General features: G+C 39.2%; 1 protein-coding gene across 7 annotated transcripts in view; it reads right to left on the reverse strand.

The window, feature by feature from the left end:
* RNF214 (ring finger protein 214) overlaps positions 1-17849 on the reverse strand; it is a 42846-nt gene that overhangs the window by 827 nt on the left and 24170 nt on the right. For 4 of the 7 annotated variants that reach the window (XM_081799413.1, XM_081799409.1, XM_081799407.1 and 1 more), the window contains 8 exons: positions 3507-3603; positions 3226-3314; positions 2567-2657; positions 2267-2365; positions 1648-2024; positions 1376-1508; positions 1075-1179; positions 591-789 (listed from right to left, as the gene is read on the reverse strand). In XM_081799413.1, the coding sequence (XP_081655539.1) occupies positions 591-789; positions 1075-1179; positions 1376-1508; positions 1648-2024; positions 2267-2365; positions 2567-2657; positions 3226-3314; positions 3507-3603 (1190 nt within the window). The remainder of the gene's footprint in view (positions 1-590; positions 790-1074; positions 1180-1375; positions 1509-1647; positions 2025-2266; positions 2366-2566; positions 2658-3225; positions 3315-3506; positions 3604-17849) is intronic. The other 3 variants (XM_081799414.1, XM_081799410.1, XM_081799408.1) reach the window with 1 other exon arrangement.

Raw genomic sequence — 17849 nt, forward strand, 5'->3', positions numbered from 1 at the left:
GGGAACATTAACAATCAGCTAAGAATGGTGTGAAGCTGCTCTGTGTTGGATATCTGGGGTGGCCTTCCCCTTCTCATGATCTGTTTAGGCTGAGATGCACTCCCAACTCCAAATACCCACCACCCTCAAATCTTATTCAGGATTTTTCCTAAGAATTTAGATGTAAATCCAGTTTCTACCTTTTGAAAAATGAAAATGAACAAAACAAAAGAGCAAAGAAGGAATCATCCCTGCTGCTGAAAGACTTAACTCTGTCTGGTAACATAATCCAAGATAGGAATAACCTGTCAGTTTGTGAAGATAATCCTTAACAGGCAGACCTCCAAGCTATTCTGTTAATGGATTTACTAATCTCATATTCATGTTCCCTATTCCGTTCTTCTTGTCTAAGCAAAGTCTCCTGACAATGCTATATTCTAAACAATGGTTAGATATGTATGTCTTATTGTCAGTGTTCCAAGAAAGTGACCTATCAGTGCTCCAGGATGTACTGCTTATCCAGTCCCCTAAAGAGAACGGGGTAAAAGGAAGCTAGGAGATCCTAGCTGCCAGCATTCTGAAATCTGCTGATTGTTTAAGCCACAACTTACTGAAAACCTCACGTTGAGATATTAATGATGAGTTGATACACAGCAACACGTTCCAGAAAAACTCCGAAAACAGAGTGGAAAGAAGAAGGTCCGTAGCACCCACCTCCTTGTGTAGCACATGGGTGCACGCCATTGGATGCAGCTCACTGGGCTGGACAAGCTTCTGGCACATTAGACACAGCTTACAGGTGGCTGGAGCCTGCAGGACAGAGGAGGGATGGCCAAAGAGTAAGGAACCTCTGGGTCTCCTCGCCTCTTGTGCCCATGATGCCATCTCCTATTTCCATGTCGCAAAAGGTTTTACACCAAAAGAAAGTTCAAATACAGATTCTTGCCAGAAGTACCTGCATTTTCTTAGCTGGGGCCGCGAACAACCCAGCTGACGAGAGGGTGGTTTTTTTTTCCGGCACTGCATCTGTAAACCTGTTCCCTCCTCACCCCCCAGCTTCTCCACAACCCAGTTTTCAAAGAAAAAGAGCCTTACATGTGAAGACCTTCCAGGATACGAAACTTGGGCAGAAGGCAAGAACATTGGGGTACTGATTTGGGTCAGCGGAGCAGGGAACAAGGCCCGGATCCGACCGAGGGGCTGTGGGCAGAAACAATGTCAGAGTAAGGAGAGAAAGTCTGAGCGACAGAGCAGATAACAAAAATAAATCATTTCTTTCCCAGTGCAGCAAAGGAAGAAAGCAGGCTAGAGACCCCTGGCTGCAGTGCTGTGGGCCGCCCCCAGTGCCTATGAAACCTGCCTCTTCCCCAACAGCTGAGCAGGTCTGAGCTCTCACCTGGGTACTGGCTGCCACCCGCTCGTGTTCGGCCAGGCGGGCCGCTACCAACTGCATCAGTTCCTCCATGGTCAGGCCTGCCATGGTGGTCCGTGCGGTCTTGATTTGCTGAAGAATGTTGGTCATCTGGGCCCTAAGCAGCCACATGTTGAGGGAGAGAGATTCTATGCCGTCCTTGTGAGAGATCTCCAGGAAACTTCCCCTATTTTGACCCACAGATATTTCTCCGACACGTTTTTTTTGCTTTTAAATTAGTCCTGAAAGATACTTACTTATTGCATTGTGGGAAGCGAGTCAGTAGCTTCTCCAGGATCTTCTCCAGTTTGTCTACTGGTTGGGGCCGGGGAGTTTCAGCAGAAGCCTTAACACCGCCCAAGCCTGGGGGAGGCGGGATGGAGGCAGCAGGGGGCATGTGTGGACCGTGGGGGCCAACGAGGGAACCCAAGCCAGGGCTGTTTCTCCCATGGGAGCCAGGAAGGGGCGGGGAAGGCTGGCTGGGCTGGGAAAGGGCAGGGTTTAGGATTGGGAAAGACAAGGAGCGGGGATCTGCGCTGGGCATAACCATGGGCACTGTGACCTGCCCAATGGAGAAGGGCATCCGAGGAGGCAGAGAGGGATTTGGCTGAAACACCTGAAGCATGAAGTCTGTCTGTAGAGCGAGAGAGGTGGAGGACAAGAGAGAAAGGAAGAAAATGAAAGTTTACGAATCTGGAGCGGAAATCAGTGAGCAATTCTTATGCCAAATAAGATCAACAATAATAATGGCCAATAATAATGTTATAATAAATAATACCAGGAGTAAAACCAATCTCTTCATAAAAGGAGCAAGCAGAAGACTCTGGCCGTGCCACCAGCACAGAAAGGGAGACTCCCCCACTCCAGCCCTCTCACCTCTGATGGGGGTGGAGGCAAAGTGGGAGTAGGAATTTGAGGAAGGCTGCTCAGCTTGGCTCCGTTCCTCACCAACTGGATATGACTGTTAAACTGGTCCTAGAAAAGAGAGAAAGGAGCAGATCATCCTCTCTGCTGAGCTGAGTAAGCCTCTTGAGAAAGAGAGCACCTTCCAGTATCAGGAGAGCAAAGGCAGGGGTGGAGCAGCCCCTCAGTGACGATGTACAAGGTCCCTCTGGTCACCACAGGTTTAAGCACAGCCTGAACCCTGACTCAAAGATCACACAGTACAACACTTACCCGAACATTCTTTTTCATCATCCGAACTCCATTCAGCCTTGTTTCCCACTCCTGTTTGGAACGAACTGTCTCTAGTGTTGGGGGGGTTGACCTTTCAAGAAATCAACAGGAATTCAGAGAATTAGAGCAAGGCCAGCTCCTGACTCTCTGAGATAGCAGGACAGTGGCTGGTCAGCGGTCCTGGTGAGAAAAGGTCAGACCAGGTATAGGAGGAGACCAGGGTCTGTGTGCTTCACTCTTACTCTGGCATCTTTTAAACCAATTATTAGAGAAAGAGGAGCAACCACAGAAAAAGGGCTTTTGTCCGCCTGGAAATGTCACAGGGGTCCTCCAGATTCCACGGCAGAAAGAGGAGAAATGACTCTATGAGAAACAGATCTCCAAAGATATTTGTTATGCTTTGACACCATAAGAGATATTGTTTATCCAGTTGGAACCAATACAATAAAAAATACAAAACTATAAAATATGGGAAGAGAAATGACTGAACAATGGCTACTGTGCAGACAGAGGTGGCCCTGAAATTCCTGAGAAGACAGAGTAAGTGCTAGACTAGTGGGCCTCGGGTTTCAAAAAACTAACCAAACCAAACCAAAAAAATCACCAAGAAAACACAAAACTGCAGGATCATTAAAACTCTAGGATGGGAGGGTACTTACTTGAGGTAAGTAAGGTGCAGTTCTGCCTCTTTTTCTGCTTCTTCTAGTTTCAATACCAGCAACTCTTTCCGACTCTCTAGTGATAAGATCTAAGGAAACCACACACACACACACACTTTATTAATTTTACATACACGAAGCTTCCCCCAGCTAGTTAAAACAAATGCTTAGTGGCTATAAACTACAATACTTGTATGGCTTAGTGGTATAACACTATACCCAAGAGTATTATACTATCTGGAAGCCCCAAATCAAGGCTTTCCACACAGAGCTCTTCTCACCTCTGCCTTCCAGGCCCGTTCTGTCTCTTCCATAATGTTCCGATTTATTTCACCATCCTGATTCTTGAGTCTATCCAGTTCCATTTCCCACACTTCTCTGTAAGGTCAGAAACCAAGAACAAGAGTAAGGGGACAAAGACAAGATCACTAAGGGACATCAAGGCAAAAGTAAAACCTGAAATTGATCTAGCAGATATGTTACAGGAAGTTTTACTCTAAGTATTAATATAGATCTAGATGAAGAATGTTTAAAGTAGTCTGTAACTGCAAAAAGGCCTTATATTTGAAAGTAAAAATATGGGGTGCCTGGATGGCTCAGTTGGTTGAGGGTCTGCCTTTGGCTCAGGTCATGGTCCTGGGGTCCCAGGATTGAGCCCCACTTGGTCAAGCTCCCTGCTCAGCAGGGAGTCTGTTTCTCCCTCTCCCTCTGCAGCTCTCCCTGCTTGTGCTCGCTCACTCGCTCTCTCAAATAAATCTTAAAAAAAAAAAAAGAAAAAAGGTAAAAATGTTCACTTCTCCATTTGCTAAAAGATAAGGTTTCCCAGAGCAGGAAAGAGTGTACTTAGGACCAAAACCCACTGACAGCAGACTGTTCTATGTTTAGGGAAGGCTCAGAATCATTATGGTATTCCTCTTATATCCCCATTTGTCCTTTAGTATAGGTATGAAGAATGCAGGACCAAACACAGAGATCCATTTAATACTCAGGTCTAATGCAGTAAGCCCTGATTCATTCCTCAGCACACAGACACTGGCTTACTGATTTTCATATTTTCTTAGCCATAGTAAACATTCTTCAGAATAAAAAACTGTTCTCTTCACACCTCAGGAATTCACCTTTCCATCAGCATCCTCCCTTCTCACGCCACCCTCCCCGCCCCATCCCTACAATGTAACATACACACTCAGGGTCAGGGTGACCAACCGCCTGGTGTGTCTGTTCCCAGGGGTCTTGCAGAATGTGGGACAGTCAAACACCCTACTCAGGACTAAAGAACAGAGCCAGCAAGAGGAGCTCGTTACATGGCACTGGATTGCAGTCAAGTTTTATGGCTGGAAAGCAAAGGATCACCCAGATCAGTGGAAAGAATATGAAAATGTTGAAATGTTTTCACTGAATTTTAAGAAGTCGAAAAGAAGAAGAAAAGGTTGGGAAGAGTTGTATCTTAAGAAAAATGGTTCCCACTTTTCTTCAGTAAAATAAACAACTTCAGTCCTCTTCTGTTTTTCAGTGGTAGCCTTACATAGATGAAAGGGAGCGATCCACTTAAGTCTGTGTTTGAGGCACTCACGTATCCCTGCTCCCTCTTTCATAGATAAAGTAACACACACACATTCATTCACTGATTCACTACCATGAGTCTGCCCTTCTACTGACAAGGTTTATTCATATAATAGAAATGACCAAGTGGGCATTTTCTTTCTTAACCGCTATGTGTTGTCCTTCCCAAACTAACCTCCTGCCAAAAGAGTGATGGGTATTAAAGAGGGCACGTTCTGCATGGAGCACTGGGTGTTATATGCAAACAATGAATCATGGAACACTACCTCAAAAACTAATGATGTAATGTATAGTGATTAACATAATAATAATTAAAAAAAAAGAATTCTCTAATAATTCTTTAGACAAAGGTTTATAGGTAACTGTGTTTTCCTGCTATGACACATATTCCTCAAGTTAAAAACCACATGAGTAGTCAGAATTCTCTTACCATAAGAACATGTGAAATATGCTATGGGGTCAATCAGTGATCCATTTAGCTTACTAGTCACTCCTCAACAATGGGATAATTGTAGAAAAACATGACAGTTGCCTTCTGTGATTGATGTTATTCTTGAAGATTATAGATGGTCACTGAGTATCTCTAACTTTCATTAAATACATCTGTCAACTATAGATATATATTTCTATAAGAAAAATCCTTCTACCATGTCCATGGGGTCATTCCACATATTCACACACATTAATCTTCTCCTTTGGGCATTGGCCACATCCACCCTGGGATCCAACAACACAAAAGGAACTACTAGGAAGCACAACAAAAATAAAGAATTCTTAAACAATCAAAAATGCTCAGCTTTACCATATGTTAACTAGCCTATAACATACGCATCAGACCTGCAACCCACGCTAGAAAAATAATCAGCTCCCCATGGTAGATGGTCAAAAAAAATTCTTGGTAGAAGAGAAACCAGTGAGTCTATTTAAACTTTTTTTTTTTTTTAAAGATTTTATTTATTTATTTATTTGAGAGAGAGAGAGAGAGAGAGAAACAGCATGAGAGGGGATAGGGTCAGAGGGAGAAGCAGGCTCCCCGCTGAGCCGGGAGCCCGATGTGGGACTCGATCCCAGGATTCCGGGATCATGACCTGAGCCAAAGGCAGTCGCTTAACCAACTGAGCCACCCAGGCGCCCCTATTTAAACTTTTTAAATGCCTGGTCTAATTTCTTCCAAGTCCCAGACTTCTGTTATTTTGCATAGCTAGTTTAGGGAATCAATGGTTCAAATAAGTAAATCCTAGCAAACTGTGTAAGTCTGACTTGTAGTTCCCAATTTTTGCATACTTTTTAAAATTTAATTTTGTTTTTGATCATGTAAATAATATAAATTATAAAAAGTTTAGAAAATACAAAACAGAAAGAGTCTCGTATAGAGGTTCCAACTTATTAGCTGTATGACCCTAGACAAGTTAATCGTTCTAGGATTCTTCATCTGAAAAATGAGTACTACCTACATCATGGGACTGATGCAAGAATTTACTGAGAAAACACCCATGAAGAATTTAATATGGGACCTATTAATGTAGGAAGTATTCAACAAATGTTATTTTTAAAGTATTTTTTAAATTTAGGGGAACTGTCCAACAAATGTTATTTTTAAAGTTTTTTTTTTAAATTTAACTTCTCACAATTGTAATACAAAGAATCACTATTATACTTTTTTTCCAGTCTTTTAAAATAAATATTTGCATATTGATGAATGTATATAGCACATATAAATCCATTATGTGTGCCTTCAAATAGAAACTGTGATCTTTCTCTTACTTTTTCAATTGTATTTTTCCATAGCAGTAAGTATTCTTCAAAAATTTGATTTTTAGGGCACCTGGGTGGCTCAGTTGGTTGAGCGACTGCCTTCGGCTCAGGTCACGGTCCTGGAGTCCCTGGATCGAGTCCCGCATCGGGCTCCCTGCTCGGCAGGGAGCCTGCTTCTGCCTCTGACCCTCCCCCCTCTCATGTGCTCTCTCTCTCTCATTCTCTCTGTCTCAAATAAATAAATAAAATCTTTAAAAAAAAAAAAAATTTGATTTTTAAATAACCATCCATTGTACACATACACTATTATCTATTTGGCTATTAGGTTATTTTCAATTTGACAAATATAACTAATAATAAGCATCTGTGCATGTGTACTAACACAGATTAACAATAAAAGTAATGTATCTAGATTTAAGAGGAAGCTACTCACAGTAGTTAAGAGCATGGCCTCTGGAGCCAAACTAAGCTCTGAGTTCAAATCTAGACCCCATTACTATCTACATGACCTCTGGCAAGTTACTTAACCTTTCTGTGCCTCATTTTCCTAATATAAAATGGGGATAACAAAAGAGTCTACCTTTCAAAGAGCTGTTATGCATATTAAATGAGTTAATGTATGTAAAACACACAGAATAGTCTCTGGCATATAGGAAGAACTTAGTAAATGTTAGTTCTCTCATTTGGACAGTAGAACATCTTCCTTCAGAGAAACTAAATTTATGTATATGAATTTTCCACAAGGCGTGGTGGAATTCAGATGATTTTAATGGACAGAAGCTGATAAGTTTCTGGTGAAACACTCTCCACGGTCAGAGACAAAGCTAAAAATTAAGATGTTTGCGTCCTCAGCCCAAATACCCTCCTTTCAGAATATATTATACTCTAGGCAAGGCAAAAGGAAACAAAACAGAAACTGTTGAATAAGTTAATATATAGGAGTAGAGGTTATAAAATCCTTTACTCCAAAACTAACACTGATACAAACCAATATAGAATGCATGACATCACAGACATAAGCAGAAAACTTTACCCCAGGGTGGATTTGCAAATTTATTGTTTATGAGGCTGGAATTCTTCCTTGATTCAATTTAATTCAACAACATCTACTGAGCAGCATAGTGTGCTAGGCACTGTGCTAAAACCTAGGGATATAAAGATGCCCAGGTCCTGCCCCAAGAAACTCACAGTCTAATAGTTTGCCAGGTAAACAACGGGAACAAGGAAACTCTGGGCAGAATAGACAGCATGGGCAAAGGCCAAAGAGAGCACTCAGCTGAGGGAGGTCCAGAAAGTTGCAGGCAGTGGACACACGAGTCGAAGGCTCAGGGATGTAGTCTGGGCTGGGGATACAGACGAGTGTCACAACCATAAAGACAGCAGTGGAGCCCTAAGTATGGAAGAAGTCACCTAGAACAGCAGTTTGCAAAACACAGTCCACAGTCCCCAAAACCCTTAGAGGCCCTGGTCTATGAAGCAAAAACTAATTTCATAATGACACTAAAGTTACTTGCCTCTGTCACTCCCATCCTCTTGCGAATTTACAATGGGTTTTCCTGAGGCTACCATAACACATGATGGTATCATCACTGATGGCTAATGGAATATATGCTTCTGTATTCTCATGTTTTCTAGCATGTTCTAAAGTAGTAGGTTTAGGGCATAATTTAAGCTCTCAATTTTTTTTCCTTCTCAGAACCTCTGTTGTGCTTTTACTAGCTATCTTCAGTTATACTTGCTATAATCTCTATAATCTCATTATTGTCTAATAAATAATCACCATAATTTTTAAGTTCTCCAGGCATCTGGGCAGAAACAAGTACTTTCTGTTAATTTGTTTTTGTAATATTTCTTTTTAATTTTTGAAAATTTTCTGTTTTTAAGTTAAATCTAAAATGTATTACTTTAAGGGTGCCTAGGTGGCTCAGTCGGTTAAGCATCTGCCTTCGGTCATGATCTCAGCGTCCTGGGATCGAGCCCCATGTCAGGCTCCCTGCTCAACAGGGAGTCTGCTTCTCCCTCTCCCTCTGCTGCTCCCCCCACTCATGCTCACTCTGTCTCTCTTAAATAAATAAATAAATAAATAAATAAATAAAATCTTAAAAAAAATAAAACGTATTACTTTAGAATTTAACATTTTTTTTCTAAAATACAAGAAAACTTATTTGTATTTTCCTCTTACATTGAAAAATGAATCATTGGCTCAAAAAAGGGAGAGTAGAAGACTCACTTTCTCAACCCATAGCTGCAATGTATACATCTAAAAGATCCTAAAAAAGATGCAGGGGCCTACAGTTTTCTGACTCATGGAAAGAAAGAATCTACTCCAAAGAAACTGGGCAAAATTATAAATAAGAAACCAAAGTATGACAAAAGCCAGCTTTCCCTTGACTTTATAGATGTTCATAATTTACTTTACTGTATCTTAAGCCACAGAACATTTTCTAATTATATTGTGCCAGTTAAGTTATAGTGACATTTTGAGATCAATCATTTAGAATTTAAAGAAAAAGGAACTATTTTAAATGCAGATGTGATGAAGTCTTTAAAATTCATAAAAATCGTTAAAGCCTTTCAAACCAGAAATGAAGAAGCCACTGAAGCATCTTACCCAGGGAAATTACTGTACTGCATTAACCGGAGAAGCACAAACTTGTCCAGCTGACATTGCTACATGCCTGCTGGACGAAAAGTCAGTAAAATAAATCACAGCAATGTCACTTTTTAACGACACAGTAACTCATCAAATTAAAGATTCTGCTAGGAACTTGAAGTGAGAGTTAAGATCTCATCTGCAGAACTATAATTTCACTTCACAAACAGACAAATCTACAACTGCAATTAGACAGGCTATTTTGGTTTTATTCATCTAGTACTAGCACCAACTAAGCATCAGAGATAATACTGTCTGTGAATTCCTGGCAACAAACACAAGTGATGCTCCCATAATCTAAGCTGAATGACCTTTTATTGTCGTGGTTTAAGCTTTACTTAAGGATGTCATGAGGAAGCCACAAAAGTAATAATTTTATTAAATCCCAACCTCTAACTACACATTTTTAAAATATTCTGTTTGATAAAATGCTACATGCCCAAGTATATGGTTGTCTCATGGAAAAGCACTTGTGAGACCATTTGAGTTGTGAGTTGAACTAGCCTCTTTTTTTCATGAAACACCATTTTTAGTTAAAAGAACAACTGAGAGACAAACTACGGTAATTTGAACTTGAGTATTTGGCAGTTAGGTTCTTGAAAATGAATGAAGTACTCTTGCTATTGCAAAGAAAACAACTGAGAGTATTTATCACCCAAAACGAATTTTGAGCTTTCAAGCAAAAATTAGAATTTTGGAAAATCTATACAAGCCACTGAGAGCTTGAAGGATCCCCACTACTTAAAGACCATTCTGATGAGATCAACAGTGACATAAACAAATGAGATTCCTTAAATGCTATATAATAAAACATGTCAACACTTAGGTCTGAGTAACTCTAAACCAATATTTTCCAAATTATCAATGCACTGTGTTACCAAATCCACTGTGGAACCCATTTAGAACCACAGAGTTGGCATAAAGATGATTTTTAAGTTGAAGACATCTGAGGTTCAACAGATGCAGAAAAAAGCCTTCTGGGAGCTTCCCTTATCTGCCTAAAAAGCAGCAACTTCTGGGAAATAAGGATGTCATAAATTCCTCTTCAGAGTAGATCTACTCCCAGGAGAGAGAATGTGAATAACAACTACCCTAAATCCCTTCTCCAGGGGAGTTTTATGGTTCTGAAAGAGAGAGAAAAACCACTCATACCTGTATAGACAAATATTATCACAAACTTTTTAATCTGTTTGTTCTCCTGAAAAGCCACTTATCTTTCCAAAAAGCCCCGTAAAGTGCCCTTTCTCCCCACCCTCCTAAGAAGTCATTTGCTTTCCCATAAGTGCCTTTCTCCTTGCTCCTTCCACCTATTAACATGGCAGATAAGCCCCAAATTCCAACCACCCTTCTGAGTTACTCATCACTGAACTCTCCCACATGCATACAAATTGTAGAGAGAAACTGCTTTCCTGTTAATCTCCCTTTTGTCAGTTTAATTGCAGGCCTCAGACGTTAAACCCAGAAGGAAAAGTTTGTCTTCCCTGATAGAACACAATTAAAAGATCCATTTAAAGTGTAACTTAAGCCAATTGACTCAACTAACCTTTAAGAAACTATCACCAGTCCAATTTTGGGGTACTATAAAAAAAGAATATCCACAATTATTTAAAAAAGGCTATTAAGGGGTGCCTGGGTGGCTCAGTCAGTTAAGCGTCTGACTTCGGGTTCAGGTCATGATCCTGGGGTCCTGGGTTCAAGCCCCGCATCGGGCTCCATGCTCAGCGGAGAGTCTGCTTCTCCCTCTCCCTCAGCCCTCCCCCCATCCCCCGGCTTGAGTGCAATCTCTCTCTTGCTCTCAAATAAATAAAAACTTCCAAGAAATTTTTAAAAATCCTCTTAAAAAACTCCTCACTTTTTCAACTACCTAATCTGTGTTATGACCAGATTTTCGTCACATACTTGAATCAAACAACATACCGCAATGGATTACATGTAGAAGTAGATAAGAGAATTAAGCTTCTTCCACTAAAAAGAGACTTACAAAAAAGTAAACAATGTCATTCTTCTAATTAAATTGATTTTTGTCTGGGTTGGGCAAAGAGTTCTTGGGACACAAAATCCATGAGCCACAAAAGAAAAAACTAGTAAATAGGAAAGCTGGACTTCACCAAACTTAAGGCACCGTTACAAAACGCAAAGGCAAGTCACAGACAGGGAGAAAACATCAGCAAAATGCAAATCTGATCAAAGAACTTGTATCAAGAACACTCAATAAGAAAACGACATGCTTTTTGTAAATGGGTAAATACTTGAATGAATACTTGACCAAAAAAAGAACGAAAAATGACAGATAAGGACATGAAAAGATACGCAACATCAATAGTCATTATAGAAATGCAAACTAAAACCACAATGAGATATTATTAAACACTTCTTTAAATGCCTAAAACTAGGGTGCCTGGGTGGCTCAGATGGTTAAGCGTCTGCCTTCGGCTCAGGTCATGATCCCAGGGTCCTGGGATCGAGTCCCGCATCGGGCTCCCTGCTCCGCGGGGAGCCTGCTTCTCCCTCTGCCGCTCTCTCTATGTCTCTCATGAATAAATACATAAAATCTTTAAAAAAAAAATAATAAAAAATAAAAATAAATAAATGCCTAAAACTAAAAAGACTTGTAATGCCAAGTATTGGTGACGATATGGAGTAACTGGAATGCTTATACACTTGCTGGTAGGAATGCAAAATAGTAAAGCAACCTTGGAAAATGGTTTGGCAGTTCCATATAAAGTTAAGCAAATATATGGCCCAGCAATTCCACTCCTAAGCATTTACCCAAGAGAAAAGAAAACATGTCCACAGAAACACCTGAGCAGCTTTATTTATCATAGTTTAAAAATTAAAAAAAAAAGGAAACAATCCAATTGTCCATCAACTAGTTAATACATAAACAAATTTGGTATAATTTTATAATGGAATACTACTCAGCAATAAAAAAGAATAAACTATTGATACATGCAACAACATGGATGAATCACAAAAGCTTTATCCTAAATAAGAAACAGACCAAAAGGCTATATATATTGTATGATTCTATTTACATGAAGTCCTAGAAAAGGCAAAACTATAGTGAGAGAAAGTAGATCAGTGGTTGCCAGTGGCTCAGGGGAGGGGAGGCAATGGACTCCAAAGAATCATGAAGGAACTTTTTGGGGTAGTGGAAATATTGTATATCATGATTCTGGTGGGGATTCCATGACTGTATACATCATTTAAAATGGGTGAATTTAAAATAAACAAACAAATAAATAAAATGGGTGCATTTAATCATATAACCTCCATGAATTTTATCATATAACCTCCATAAATTGCAGTTAAAAAGAAAAGAATCTGCAACCCCCACCCCCAAGCCACTGCCCCCTGTTCCCCTTCCTATAGTCACCATTTCTATATCTCAGACATCTCGTTGTCATTATACCTCCTCTCTCTGTAAGAGTCAACAAATCTTATCAATCCTACCTCAGAATACCCCCCTTTCCGTTCCTTTGCCAATTAAATCAGGCCTTCATTTTGTCTGGCTGAAACTGTCTTCCTGACACCAGCTGATCTATACTTTAGCCTATCTAACCTAATGTGGGCAGAATTATCCTACAAATTAAATCTGCAGAGGTTCCACTTCTAGTAAGGACAGAGTTGCTCCTAACAGACCAACATCTTACAGGTCAAAAACTATAAATTCTAAACAAAATGTAAAAGAGCACCTATCTGAAGGCATTAAACAGCAAACAAGAACCAGGCATAAACTGGAGGCAATCTGACAACTGGAAGAAGTGGATATCACTGTTGTTTCCTCTTTTTTACAGTTATTTGCCTAAGGGCAAACCCTAGCCAACTGTGCTGATGGCTAAAACAGATAGAAACCTTGCAGGCTTACATGCTTGAAAACTAAAGGACAAAACTGCAAACTACCATAACAACTGGAAAATGAGTAGGAAACCCTAAAAAGAAAAGAGTTACAGATGAGGAGCCCCACATTCTGAATACAAACCTGCCCAAATATCTGGATGATCCCTGAACCACACATGCACAGAAGAGATTCTAAGGAATCCAGTTATAGCTAAACAAACTTAACAGAGACCACAGCTGCTGGCCATCAAATAAGGGTATGATGTTTAAGCCCAATATGACAATTTTTAAAAAAAAAAAAAACAAGACTTTTGGAGAAACAGAACAAAATCCAGAGTCTCTACAATATTCATAATAGTCAGGATTCAAGCATAAATTACCAATATACAAAGAAACAGGAAACATGATCCACAGTCAAGAGCAGGGGGTGGCAAACTATGGCCTGTGAGTCAAATTTAGGCTGCCACCTATTTTTATAAGTAACATTTTCTAGGGAACACAGTCATGCTCATTTTATTTACATATTGTTCATGGCTGCTTTCATTGTTACAACAACCGAGTTGAGTAGTTGCGGCAGAAACTTATGGTTTGCAAAGCCTGAATATTTACTATATGGCAATCAATCTCTTCCCTCTACCCTGAGCCACTGACAATCATTGATCTACTTTCTCTCACTAAATGTTTGTCTATCCTATAACTTCATGTAAATAGATAGTGTGTACCTTTCATGCTTGTTTCTTAGGATAATCCTTCTGATTCCACATCCTGGTCAACAAAAAAAGAAACTCAATGAACAAGAACTTCAAGGTCACCAAGATGCTGGAATCAGCAGGTAAGGATTTTAAAGCATCTACTTTAACTATGCAAAAGGACATAAAAAATATGTTCTCAAGGAGTGCACAAATAAGAATTTTCAGCAGAGAAACAGAAACTATAAAAGAGAAATAAATTGAAATGACAGAACTGAAAAGTACAATACTGGAATTACGAAATTCATTGCATGGGCTTAAGAGAATGGAAATGATACAAGAAAGAATAAGTGAACTTGAAGATACATCAAGAGAAGCTACCCAATATGAGGAACAGTATAAAAAAGATAGTGAAGAAATGAACAGAGCCTCCATGAGCTATAGGACAATATCAAAGGGACTAACATGTGAAAGCAGGGTCCCAGAAAGAAAGGAGGAAATGGGACAGAAAAAATATATACAAATTATGTCAGAAAATTTCACACAATTTAATGAAAGACATAACTTTACAGATTAAGAACTCAGAAAACCCTAAACAGAAAAAATATGAAGAAAATCACACCTGGGCTGATCAAAGTCACACTAATGAAAACTAAAGACAGAAAATCTTGAAAGAAGCCATAGGAAAAAATGACATAATACATAGAGGAAAACAATAATATGAATGGTCACTGACTTCTCACCAGGAAGAACAGGAGCCAGTTTATATTAGAACAACTGCACAGAGATATTCACACAATGGACTACAACTCAGCATTAAAAAGGAATGAATGCCTATATCTATTCAAGAATCAATAATTAATAACCTTCCAAAACAAAAAGCACCAGGCTCAGAGGGTTTATTGGTAAATACTACCAAACATTTAAGAAAAAAATTGAACCAGGGCACATGCTGGCTCAGTTGGTGGAATATGTGACTCTTGATCTCAGGATAGCGATCTCACTGGGGGATAGAGATTACTTAAAAAAAAAAAAAAAACTTAAAAAAAAGAAAAAAGAAAAAAACTATACTAATTCTCTACAATTTCCTTCAAAAGACAGAAGCAGAGGAAATACTGCCTAGCTCATTCTATGAGGCCAACATTATCCTAATACCAAAACCAGACAAAGACATTAGAAGAAAAGAAAACCACACACCAGTATCTCTCATGAACATAAGACGCAAAAATCCTCAGGTGCCTGGGTGGCTAGGTCGTTAAGCGTCTGCCTTCGGCTCAGGTCATGATCCCAGGGTCCTGGGATTGAGCCCCGCGCATCAGGCTCCCTGCTCGGCGGGAAGCCTGCTTCTCCCTCTCCGACTCCCCCTGCTTGTGTTCCCTCTCTTGCTGTGTCTGTCAAATAAATAAAATCTTAAAAAAAAAAAAAGATGCAAAAATCCTCAATAAAATATTAGCAAATCAAATTTAAAAAAATATAAAAAGAATTTAAACCATGACCAAGTGGAATTTATCCTAGGTATGCAAAGCTAGTTCAACACTCAAAAATTAATTAACGTAATCCATCACATCAGAAGACTAAAAAAGAAAAATCACAGATCCTATCAAAAAAAGCACTTGACGAAATCCCACTTTCATGATAAAAACTCTCAGTAAACTAGAAATAGAAGGGAATCTTCTCAACTTGATAAAGACTATCTGTAAAAAACCTATAGCTAACATTATACTTAATGGTGAGAAACTTGAAGCTTTCCCATTAAGATCAGGTATAAAGCAAGGATGTCCCTCTCACCACTCATCAATATCATACTAGAAGAATGCAACAAGACAAAAAAAGGATACCAAAGGTATACAGATTAGAAAGGAAAACAAAAATACCTTTGCAGATGACATGATCATCTATATAGGAAATTGTTAAGAATCAAAAAACCCTCCTTGAACAAATAGATTAAAGTAAGGTTGAAGGATACAAGATTAATATACAAAAGTCAATTGCTTTTCTATATACTATCAATGAGCAAGTGGAATTTTAAATTAAAAACAGAGTATCATTTACATTAGCACCCCCCCAAAATGAAATACCTAGGTATAAATCCAACAAAATATATAAAAGATTTTTATGAGGAAAACTATAAAACTCTGATGAACAAAATTTAAAAAAGAACTAAATAGGGGTGCCTGGGTGGCTCAGTCGTTAAGCATCTGCCTTCGGCTCAGGTCATGATCCCAGAGTCCTGGGATCGAGCCCCGCATCAGGCTCCCTGCTCCGCGGGAAGCCTGCTTCTCCCTCTCCCACTCCTGCTGCTAGTGTTCCCTCTCTCGCTGTATCTCTCTCTGTCAAATAAATAAAAAATCTTTAAAAAAAAATAAATAAATAAAAAATAAAAATAAAAAAGAACTAAATAAATGGAGAGATATTTCATGTTCATGGATAGGGAAACTAACATTATCAAGATATCCATTCTTCTCAATTTGATCTATAGATTCAGTGCAATCCCAATCCAAATCTCAGCAAGTTATTTTATGGATGTCAACAAACTGATTCTCAAGTTTATATGGAAGGCAAAAGACTGAGATTAGCCATCACAATTTGAAAGAAAAGAACCACTTTGGAGGACTGGTGATACCGGACTTCAAGACTTTCTATAAAGCTATAGTAATCAAAACAGTGTGGTAGTGTCAAAAGAACAGACAAACAGATCAATAAAACCGAATAAAGAGCCTATTTCAGACCCTCATAAATACAGCCAACTAATCTTTGACAAAGGAATGAAGGCAATAAATGAAGCAAAGAGTTTCTTCAACAAATGGTGCTAGAAGAATTGGACAATCACATGCAGAACGTGAAACTAAACACAGACCTTACACCTTTAACAAAAATTAACTCAAAATATATTGTAGACCTAAATGTAAAATACAAAACTATGAAACTCCTAAGTTAACATAGAAGAAAACCTGGTTGAACTTGGGTGTGGTGATGCCTTCTTAGATACAAACCAAAGACACAATTTATGAAAGAAATAACTGACAAAGTAGACTTCATTAAGATGAGAAATGTCCGGGGGCACCTGGGTGGTGCAGTCAATTGAGCACCCAACTCTTGGCTTCAGTTCAGGTCATGATCTCAGGGTTGTAAGATCAAACCTGGTGACCAGCTCTGCGCAGAGTCTGCTTAAGTTTCTCTCTGCCCCTCCCCCCCATAAGTAAATAAATCTTTTAAAAAATTGAGAACTTCTGTTCTGCAAAAGATAGTAACAAAAGAATTAGAAGACAAACCACAGACTGGGAGAAAATATTTACAATAGACACATCTGATAAAGGACTGTTAAATACACAAAGAACCCCTAAAACTCAACAATAAGAAAATAAACCTGATTAAGAAAATAAACCTGATTAAAAAAATGGGCCAAAGTCCTTAACAGACACCTCACCAAAGAACACATACAGATGGCAAGTAAGCATATGAAAAGATGTTCCACATCAGCTGTCATCAGAAAAATGCAAATTAAAACAGCAATGAGATACCACTACACATCTATTAGAATGACCAAAACTGACAACACCAAATGCTGACAAGGATGTGAGGAACAATAATCCTCATACATTGCTGGTGGGAATGCAAAATGGTGCGGCCACTTTGGAAGACAGTTTGCTGGTATCTTGCAAAACTAATCATACTCTTACCATATGATCCAGCAACTGCACTCTTTGGTATTTACTGAAAGGAGCTGAATACTTAGGTCTATACAAAAACCACACATGGAGTTTACAGCAGCGTGTTTATGTTTATTCATAACTGCCAAAACCTGGAAGCAACCAAGATGTCTGTTGGCAGATGAATGGATAAAAAAGCTGTGGTACATCCTGACAATGGAATATTATTCAGGACTAAAAATAAATGAGCTATCAAGCCATGAAAAGACATGGAGGAACCCCAAATGCATATTACTAAGTGCAAGAAGCCAATCTTAAATAACTACATACTGTATGATTCCAACTATATACCATTCTGGAAGAGGCAAAACGATGGAGACCGTAACAAGATCAGTGGCTCTTGTTAGGGGACAGGTGCAAGGGGAACATGAATAGGTAGAGCACAGGGGATTTTTAGGGCAGTGAAAAATACTC

This window comes from Leptonychotes weddellii, chromosome 11, assembly GCF_054177405.1.
Source record: "Leptonychotes weddellii isolate Sample4059 chromosome 11, ASM5417740v2, whole genome shotgun sequence".
Lineage (NCBI taxonomy): Eukaryota > Metazoa > Chordata > Mammalia > Carnivora > Phocidae > Leptonychotes > Leptonychotes weddellii.